This window comes from Melanostigma gelatinosum (assembly GCF_949748355.1).
Source record: "Melanostigma gelatinosum genome assembly, chromosome: 12".
Lineage (NCBI taxonomy): Eukaryota > Metazoa > Chordata > Actinopteri > Perciformes > Zoarcidae > Melanostigma > Melanostigma gelatinosum.
The window spans coordinates 14,022,275-14,032,925 of NC_136645.1; the positions used below are offsets into that span (position 1 = coordinate 14,022,275).

At 39.7% G+C, this 10,651-nt stretch overlaps 2 protein-coding genes across 2 annotated transcripts; both read left to right on the forward strand.

Moving 5' to 3' along the window:
• The first annotated feature begins 283 nt into the window (after nucleotides 1-283).
• echs1 (enoyl CoA hydratase, short chain, 1, mitochondrial) lies at nucleotides 284-3,098 on the forward strand. Its single transcript, XM_079280736.1, has 8 exons — nucleotides 284-437; nucleotides 1,080-1,277; nucleotides 1,351-1,478; nucleotides 1,671-1,770; nucleotides 1,877-1,981; nucleotides 2,326-2,445; nucleotides 2,542-2,609; nucleotides 2,707-3,098. The coding sequence occupies exons 1-8, from the start codon at nucleotides 347-349 to the stop codon at nucleotides 2,770-2,772; spliced, it is 876 nt and encodes a 291-aa protein (XP_079136862.1). The 5' UTR covers nucleotides 284-346; the 3' UTR covers nucleotides 2,773-3,098.
• Nucleotides 3,099-8,415: 5,317 nt separating this feature from the next.
• On the forward strand, nucleotides 8,416-10,114 carry fuom (fucose mutarotase). The gene is made up of 6 exons (XM_079280294.1): nucleotides 8,416-8,531; nucleotides 8,797-8,865; nucleotides 8,943-9,013; nucleotides 9,147-9,245; nucleotides 9,334-9,407; nucleotides 9,758-10,114. Exons 1-6 carry the CDS (start codon nucleotides 8,447-8,449, stop codon nucleotides 9,822-9,824), a joined length of 465 nt encoding a protein of 154 aa, XP_079136420.1. The 5' UTR covers nucleotides 8,416-8,446; the 3' UTR covers nucleotides 9,825-10,114.
• Nucleotides 10,115-10,651: the final 537 nt, after the last annotated feature.

The following is a 10,651-nucleotide window of genomic DNA, read 5'->3' on the forward strand; positions in this document are numbered from 1 at the left end:
ATGATTATCATGATGATGGTGATTATGATGACCCTTAAAGCTGCTGTGGAAGAGTGCAGTCTTATCACTATTTCTATTAATTATTTATTTTTGCCTTGTTTGTTAAGAGGTGTTTATTGTAGTTATGGTACTTTGCCTTGATGCTTGTAAATTAATTATCTTCAATAACAAAAAACAACCTAATCACAACAAAAAATACTCCGCGGACACCAGGTGGCGGTAATGCGAGTTTGTTAAACATGCTCATGAGAAAACACCAACAAAGAAGAAGAAGCAAACCCAAGGAGCTTCCGGCGATATTGAAGCCGAGCAAGTCCACCGACCACAGCCTGCCGTCCTCACCGTCATGGCGTTCCTCTGCAGAAGTGCGGCGTCACTCCTGAAGTCCTCGAGAGCAGCTCCGTCTGTCCTGTCTGCTGTCCGCCACTACAGCCCAGGTGTGTGTTTAAATACCTGTCCGTGGTCGTGTTGCAGGAACAAGTGTCCCCGTTACAATGTCACGCCTGCGTGTCTGAATGTGAACGTGCGACGCCTGTGAAGCACACACTGCTCGCTGGCTAAGTTTGTTATTTTATTCATCTGTGTTTACTAGTGTTGACTTTGCACTTCAGAACGTTTCAAGATCATGTTGTTGACACGAGGATCGTTATCGTGTAAAGGGAAATTCCACCCAAAAATGGATTTTAAAGTTGTGGTTTCTATAACTTTGCACATCCCAGACGCATTTAATGAATTTTAGCATGTTTAATATGATTTATTTATGGATTGCAGACATACACAAAATGCTACGGGATAACGTGAAAACGCTTATTCCTAACGTGGTCCCAAGATGTCAAAAGATAAAATACATAAAACTAAACAATAATATCCTGAAATGCAAAACTATTTCACCATTAAATAAAATACGAAACGCCCAAACTAAACCACCTAAGTATAACGAGGACATATGGTTCTGTTATAAAGTTATTAAACATATTATTACAAAACAGAGTCTACTGCTGAGTGCAGTGATGATTTCAGATCAAAGACAAATCCTGGAGCTGCTCCACAATTATTCTTAATTCTATCTCTTCATGCAGGTGGTCAGTATGAGTATATTTTGGTGGAAAAGCGAGGTGAGAAGAGTGACGTGGGTTTCATCCAGTTGAACCGGCCCAAGGCTCTCAACGCGCTGTGTGACGGGCTGATGAGGGAGGTGGGACAGGCCCTGGATGTCTTCGAAGCTGACAGCGATGTCGGAGCGATCGTCATCACCGGCAGTGAAAAGGCCTTTGCCGGTGAGGGAACAGAGTGTTTGTTTACAATGACATATCAAGTATCAATAGTGAGCTCAACTTTTGTGTTTTTCAGCGGGAGCGGACATTAAAGAGATGCAGAATCGAACTTTCCAGGAGTGTTACGGTGGAAACTTCCTGGCTCATTGGAATAAAGTGTCCACAGTGAGGAAGCCTGTGATTGCCGCTGTCAATGGATTTGCTGTGAGTGTCTTTTTTTTAAAGTTCATTTATCTTTTTCATTTTGAGCGCTTGTGGGAAGCAAGAAAAGAATGACTTTAGAAAACTGTATATCCAGTATTTTCTCAGTCCAGGATGCACCAAATATAAACGGGGTATGAATCAATGAAGAGTGAGACTAGTCACTGTTTCCTACTATATATTTGGTTGCTTCAGCTCGGTGGAGGCTGTGAGCTGGCGATGATGTGTGACATCATCTACGCTGGAGAGAAGGCGCAGTTCGGCCAACCAGAGATCCTGTTGGGGACCATTCCTGGTAAAGACTCATTAGTATCCGCTTTCCTTCCTGTTCAGACTTTGCTTCCTTATACCAAGGTTACCAGATTCTTGCTTATGAGTTCATGATGTCTGTCTACCTGCAGGGGCGGGTGGCACCCAGCGGCTGACCCGAGCAGTGGGCAAATCCCTGGCTATGGAGATGGTACTCACAGGAGACCGAATTAATGCACAAAATGCCCAGCAATCAGGTAACTGTGTTTGAAAGTACATTTACTTGTATAAGTGTCGCACTTAACTACAATTCTGAGGCACTTATGCTTGACTGAGTTACTTTATTTTTAAAGTGACTTTTTTACTAGAGAAAAGGAAACGCACCCAGCATCTTTCTTCTGAGGGTTAAGTTAGGGTTTGTTTTAGCCGTGTCTGTCCATCCAAAACTTTATGTTTCGGACACGCACACTATCATGACAAAAAGCGAAACGCTCATTTGTGGGAGCAGATGGGCCGGCCACACGCTGAATGTTGCTTGTGAGTGTTATGATGTCTTTATATATTTATTATACTTTATTCAGTAGCTTTTTCGGTTTCTCAGGTTTGGTGAGTAAAATTTATCCGGTGGACCAGTTGGTGTCTGAAGCCGTTAAATGTGGCGAGAAAATTGCCGCCAACTCCAAACTGGTCTCTGTTATGGCTAAAGAGGCTGTTAATGCAGGTGTGTACATCATATTAATATGTTGACTATGTCCTTAAACCTACTGAACTGAATGCATTTGAACTCGTTTGACTTGTTTCCTCTGTGTGATTGCAGCTTTTGAACTGACTTTGGCTGAGGGTAATCGTTTGGAAAAGCGCTTATTCCACTCTACCTTTGCTACCGTGAGTAGAAGAGCTGAACTGAAAGGGAGTGACGGGGGGGTTGACTCTGAGTTTTGACCGTCCAGTCATGATGTGCGTGTCTGGTTTTCCCCCGCAGGATGATCGTAAAGAAGGCATGAGCGCATTTGTTGAGAAGAGGAAGGCCAGTTTCCAGGATAATTAGAAAAGAGCAGACCAGGAGCTCGACCAAGAACACTCATCTGCAATAACTTGAATGATGCAAAAAAACCTGATTGTAGTGGAACAAACGAGATGTTATCAGGAATTGGCACTGGGTGATTGCAGTGAAGCTGATATCAAATGCGTTTGCAGTCTGAACACATGAGAGCTGGAGGGTTTGTATGTGAATACTGTGTGATAACTCTGCCAGTGTGTAAAAGGTGGAATTAGTACTTGTACTGACTTTTCATTTTCACTATCAAATGTTTGTCTGCATTTTGTAGGTGACTTATTTCTCTGTACATTTTACAAATAAATCTCTCAAATGGTTTTCAGAACAGTAACTGAGGCAGGGCAAACATTTCACCCTCATCCAGTCACAAGAGGTTCCTCAAATCCATCCATCTTGGATTACTTCTGTGTTCACGGAGCTCACTCTCTGTTTCTAAAGGCTTTTAGCCTCTTGCATGGGCAATATTTTAAAACCGCTCTCTTTGAGGTTTGTCCCTGGTAAACTTCCTGTATTTCCCAATTTTTTTTTACAAAATATTATTGAAAAGCAACTTTTTCAAAAACTGAAACTGCACAGAGTGTTTAACTGGGACCAATTCCAGCCTCCATGTACATGCTGTCACTAGATTATCAGGGTCAACATGTGTTTAGATATACTTATCTGGCATTTTACCCTTTTTTATTGATAGATGGGGTAGAATGGGACCAGGGGAAATATATAGTATGTGTAGAAACTACTTTACTATCTGGACATGCATGTCATGTTAAAAAAAGTTACAGTATGTGAATAAAAGTTGTATAATAGGATGTCAAAAAAGGCAAGATGCCTTTGTTATCGTATTGTATGTCCAAAAAAGTTTTTAAAAGTTATGATGGCCTTTTTGTTTTACCTTATTATATTATACTTTTCATGGAATCCTAAACGGACATATTTAGGGCATACTATACATTTTCATTACACTATTATTTAATGGAAGTAGCATTAAAGACATTAGAATCTTCCTTTCCACACATTTATAATATTAGGTGATACAAATAATTGCATATAATTCACATTGTCAGTCAGAAATGTCCTGGTTTCAGAGGCTGATCTCTCAAACAAACGTTTCAGTAAATAATGTCGGCTACACATCTGAAACTGAAAACCTGACTCAAGTTACAAGTGGATTAATTTCAGCCAGCATTCAATCGATGTGTCAGCCTACTTCACATCACTAGATGGAGCTCTTCTGTTACTCAAAGGCACAGAAACTGGTCAGAGGGTGAATTCAGTGGGACTGAGTGTGGTAGACTACCTGGTAGTAGGTTGGTATCTAATGTAAACACCTGAGCTCCAGGGCATTGCTCTGCTCCTCTACAACATTCAAGTGAACATGATTGGTGTTGAATAAAAGCAGGGGTGAAATCCAATGGCCTTTGCGGATGTAATGTCATAAATGGGGGCGGGACAATCTTCAAACAGGAAGTACCCCTTGTGAAGCCCACTCAAAGGGCCATGACAAAATATTTAAACAAAATCAATGTTAAATCTGTCACAAATAAATCAATGTAGCCGACCTGATTGTTATCAAATGACATGTTGGATCTGCATCAAATGATGCAATAACATTGTGAAAATGTATTAAACGTATTTCAAGCAATCCCACTTCAGGACAGCATACATAGCCTACTATGTTCATTTTTGAAAATATACATTTAGAAAATGTATTGTAGCCGTAATGCAGCAACTGTATATGTATATTTAGCGATAAAATTCAAAACCATGTCATGATTGGTCAGTTAGCTTAGCCTACTGCTTACAAATAGCTATCCAGATAAGTCAAATAATCACACTGACATCAAAAATAACATGGCTTATTTGTTTACATACCAGTTACTTGTGTGCCTAAATAATAATATGAATATATTTCTAAATGCAGTGGATTCGCCTATAACAAAGCTGACCCTAGAAATGTTACATTTATGACTTCCTTCCATGTTTATTATGACTGTTGCTGCCTAAAATCCGATATATTTGTCATGAATTATTGTAAATAGTCTATGTGGCTTCTATGTAGGTATAGGTAGACATTCCACATGTAAACATACAACACATGTGTTTGTTTTCTGATGAATGCAGCAAAAGCATTGTAGGCTTAATAAACAAAAAGGGCCATACGGGTATGTATATTTATGCACAGGTGTTTTAGCAGATAAATTGGCTTTGTACAAATGAAGTCTTTTATAATCCTAAAATAATTCAATATCTGATAATCGTCTTCCAATTAACATATTTCAAAATGATGTAGGCCTGATAGGTCCCACACTATCCACTCAACGCAGATGAGCACTACATTTAGTGAAACTTAGTGTAAAGTGACAGTTATAAGGTCAGATTATTAAAACTTGATAGGCCTACAAAAAAAAGTCTACTCGTCAGATAGAGCTGTTTGTTATAAGATGTGAAAATTTGTTCATACGAAATTGACTTGTGATTTCTTGACTTAAAATAATAACAGGCCCAAAATGTGTCACAGTGCAGGTTTTTACAGCATCAAATATCCAAAAGGCTCGATTGTAAGATATTATAACCAATGGGCTTCTTACAAAATGTCGGTGAAGATGATTATTTCAGTAAAATTATACTTATAGAAAATATTCATGTCATGCCTTCTTTTAGCGGCAAATAAAACACCTTTAAAATGCTCATGTCTCAACATAGGCCTATGTGTAGAAAGAATAGCCATACAGATAGGCTATTAAGGCTCACGCATATTGGCTACAAAAATAAAACGATGATTTTGACTTGAGAAAAAAACAAAAACACCAGAACAAATTTGGTTAGTGAGCGCTTTCTTACGCCGCTCCAATCATCGCAAGGCACCTTTTTTTCTCTCTGATCTTCACACGGCGGGGCCTCATATATTCAAAAGGCCATGGCCTAATTGACTTTTATTTTCATTCAATATTCCCCTGGAGCTTGCTTTCTTGTCAGCCCCCTGGAACCAAACTTTTAAAAGGAGAAGAAAAAAAAAGTCGTCTTCTCACTCCGCGGGGAAGCACAAAAGTCTGCAGAGAGGGCCCGAAAATAAGCTCCTCTTTGAGACTACCGAAAGGTCAAAATAATAAATGTAGACTCAATTGAGGCTCTCCACACTGATAAAGGGGGCAAAACGTTACATTTTGGCAGTGCAGACCCTCATAGCGTGATAAACTCATTTAAAGCAGCCGGAATAAAGAGCGAGCAGCATGGGTCCAGAGAGGGAGAAAGGGGCTTTCATGCTGGCAGACAGGCCTGGCTCCTGCATGGGCCTTTTCTCCGGTTTTGCAATGTCTCTTCTCTCTCATATTCTTAAAACTGCACCGCCTCTGTGCCACTCAGTCATGGTGGATTTAACATTATTTATTTATTTTTACATCCAAATCATTTTTATATTTGTATTGATCTATGCATGTAGACTACCAATGTGAGCATATGCGCTTACAGTTATTTTCAAAGCAAAGCCAGTCAAAAAGTGATTTCGAATCAAGAAAGCATACATATTGATCCTAGGCTACAAACGTGGAATGACTTTTACAAATAGCAAAATAGTGTTTGCATACCGTTGGTTTCGCCCACCTGATGCTCATCACATGGAGCTTACACATACATGCACTTCCTGCATTGACGCTCCACCCTGTGTTAAATGTCAGAACTGCATGTACATTCACTTCAGGTGAGAGATGAGGATTCAATTAAACGAACAAAAAGAAGGCCCCAACAAAAGTAAATACTAAGCAGTGTGATGTGGGCTGATTTCTTCCTGCACAATTAGCACAAGATGTGGGAGTTCAGCATTACACACAGAACATCTCAAGGCCTATAGATAAATAATAAGAGGATAAAGCAAAATGCATTGTAGGTCTGGTCTGCAATGCAGAAATATTATGAGCATGCAGCTAATATTTACAGATTAAAAACAGCAATAAAGTAGGCTTCCAACATGGATCTCCTGTTTAGCAGCTGTATAAGGATTGTAAATTCACTAGGGCTATAAAACCACAAGCCTGCACTGCTGTGACCTGATTTTTATGAAAGCCATTTTTATAAGCAGATCTTTTGCTTTTTACTTCTTTTTTTTTGGGACCTGCGGTCATGGAAAGAATTCCTCAGCACTTTTCTGCCATCCAGCTGAGAGTTTCACAGATGAAACAGGCAGGGTGGATTTCATCTGACAAATATTTTCATTATCTCACATTCTTGGCACCAGGGACCGTGCCGGAATAACACGTTCACCGGTGTCTGCTTTAAATTATGCCCACCCAAGGGTGTCAGAAACAACACAGCCCGAAAATTAACCAACATTGCAGTTTGTTGGACTAATGACACAACCCATTTTATAAGCTTGATATAGATAGGCTTCCATGTCATTAGATAACGTTTAGTTAGTTGCAGAGACTTAACATTTTGGAAATAATTAGTTCATAGTTCAGATATGTACAAAATGAAAATAGCTAAAATATGTATTTATGTTTAAAACTGGGATTTCGAACAGACAACGGTTTGAGTGATGATTTAAACCAATTATAAAGTGCTGCACTTCTGATATACAATGGTGTCGCAGGGATGACGTATTTCTGTAGTTCAACCCCGGACGTTAGCGTCGCATTTGTGATTTTTGATTATTGCAGACAATGAACTCTGGGGCAACAAAGTGTTTATGATAATTTCACGTTTTTTTCAGCAAGATAATATTCACAAATGAACACTTCTTTCATGATTTTTGAAGCGTGAATGCAATCAGCAAAAGCAAAAAGGTAACATTGGGCTGTAAACAAACTACACCACCATTGCATGAGCGCAAATATACACAAACAGGCTGTGAGGGCGGACTAACCGGCATTAGGACGTGTTAAAGGCTCAGCCTTAGCAACCGACTTTTTTAAGAAAAAAAGCTTGAATTGACAAGCAGGGTATTACTGACATATTTTATGTTGTAGAACAAAACGTTCGAATATCTTCCACAGACCTTTCAGGAATCTAACCAAAAATACATTGTTCAATTCCCAAACTGACAATGAACAAACGCCAACATTCAAACTAACATGCCAGGAGGGCAACTGCAGAAAGATAGACAGAAATAAATACGAAATAGGAAATCAATAATTTAAAGAAAATAGTAATATCTAAGGCACAAATTCCAATTGTATAAAATTATATACATAGTTCACAGGCAATACATGCCGCTACAGTTTTTATCACATTTTTGTTGGTACAGTATTTAATAGTTTTTATGTACAGTTCAAAATCTTTACAAAATGCTTTTGTCACAATATAAGTAATTTAGAGGGTTTCTTAATTGCAGGGAGTAATATTAAGACAACTGGGCAGATGACGAGATGACACCGTTTTATTCTTGAAAAATGATTTGCAGAAACCTACAATGAACACAGTTGATGTATTTTCAAACGCTTCAAGTTGTCTGGATTTAAGAAGTTATTTGCCTCAAACTGTGGGATATAACCTCTATTAATGATAAACCTGTCAAGAAACAACTAAATCATTTAGGAATCCTTGTGGCCAAATAGCCGGAAGTGCAAACATGCTACGCATGCTCGCGTGTCCTGCAAACGAAACCGGAAGTAATGCGGAGCGATTGCTCTCGCGTCGCTTCATTACCAGTTCTATCTTCTCTGTGGCTGCCAGTATGGTCGTACTGAAAGGAATCCCCTCAGTTGTATCTCCTGATCTGCTGTATGCTCTCGCTCAAATGGGCCACGGGGATGAACTGGGTATGATATTTAATGACGCACACATAACCATGGTCGCCTCTCGCTGGCTGCGCTTGCAGTGATAGCCTATAACCGTTGTAGTATAACGTGTGTATAGTAACTGTAGGGCAGACGGCCAATCCAAGTTTAAGTCAACACCAGTGTAAAGAGTGACAGAGCAGGACTCACTGCATCATTAACCTGTAAACTGGCAAAGTCCTCAATGTAACATGCTGTACTTCATTCAGTCATTCTGGGACTCAGTGTTTTTCTTTCTTTTTTTCAGTTCTTGCTGATGCAAATTTTCCAGCATCTTCCATTTGTGCTTGTGGTCCAAAAGAGATAAGAGCTGATGGTAGGTACATTCATATATTTGTGAATAAAAATGTTGGCAAGTGTTTGTATTTGTAACTGCTTTCGGTCTTATTGTAGGTTTGGGAATACCACGGCTTTTGGAGGCCATTTTGAAGCTACTGCCCCTGGACACCTATGTCCCTTCTCCGGTACAGGACCCATGGATCTTAACTTAAAACCACTGATTGATGTCTTGTGGATGGCAATAAGGAGTTCTTCTGTTGGCTCCGTTTGTTGTCTTTTTAATTAATTTGTTGAATCTGTGCTCATGTGCTTCCAAAGGCTGCAGTCATGGACCTGGTAAACTGTGACAAACAGATAGGTTTAGCTGTCCCTGTGTGGGACACCTACACACTGCTCCTGGGTCAGGCAGGGTCTCAGGTAAAAGGGCGTGTCTAAAAATGAATGACCTCAGTAAGTTAGTAAGTGACTTTTGACCCTTTGTGTGTTGATTTTTGCCTACATATAGTCTCCTCTTGAGAAGGTGGAGAGGTTTGCTTTCTATGAGCGAGCCAAGAAAGCCTACGCTGTTGTGGCAACAGGGTGTGTATTTTCTCTCCTTTCATTTGATTATTGTACCTGAATGTTTCATTCTGTGTCTGCGAAATGAGTGCAATGCACGTGTCACTTTGTAAAAGTTAAGTTTTACGAGCCCGATGACTGAATTGCCATTTTGTTTCACTTGATACACTCTGTAAGTTTCTCATCAAATGAGATGTAGGCAGCGATTCAAAAGTCTGGAACCAGGCGATCTCTTCAAAAAACAACATTTGAATAATTGGAGATTAGGATTTGCACAACACAATGCTTTATACTCTTCAAAAAAGACTCATTATTTCAAATATGTCTTTAAAGATACATATGATTTTGTTTCCTCTGCTCTGTCTGCACAGGGAAACAGCTCTGTATGGGAATCTGATACTGAAGAAAGGGGTCATTCCCGCTGAGCTGCTACAGTGACACACACACACACACACAGACACCATTAAAGTCGTAATGATGATGTCATAATTTCAGCCACAAATTTAATTATTTCTCGTGTAAATCAGGAGAAGGTGAATATGTTTGCATAAAACTTATTTTCAATTTGATTCACTTTCCAGTTCAAACCAGTTTGTTCTTGTTAATGTTTGATAATGCTGTAAAATATGATCTGATTTATCTCCAGTTCACATGTAGCAGAAATTATTTTGTGTTTTTGTAACTATCGTCTGTTTTGGACCAATAAATAAAACAGTTGAAGTCTTTGATGCATGTGTTCAAGCATCTTTATTAACAGATTTAGATGCGTTTATTCTTGTTGAAGACAGTTTGATGAAATCAAACGACACTTCTTTATGTATTTACCAGTGCATCAGCTATGTGTCTGATCTGAAATGATAGGGATCTACACAGGATGAGTTGTTGAAGGATCACTGGTGGTAGAGATCGTCCAGATCGTCCTCTGGTTCGCTGTGCTTCCTCTGAGGTGGTAAATAAACGGGATCGACACCTTCATAATCATCTTGTAGGGAGGTGAGCTTCGTGAGGTCTTTGTGGTACAGCTCGTCCTCATCCTCCTCTGGTTCAGAGTGTGCAACGTAGACCTCTGCACCAGCTTGGTATCCAGCCACTAGTGGAGCCAGATATACATCCAGCTCATCCCTCGCTTTGTGGTAGACTTCATCCCAGTCCTGCTCAGGCTCGTCTGAGGCCACCTCGCTGATACTAGGGTGGTCGATGTCATCTTTATCCTCCTCTGGTTCCTGATGGTTCTTCATGTAGGCAACTTCCTGCCAAGGTTCTGG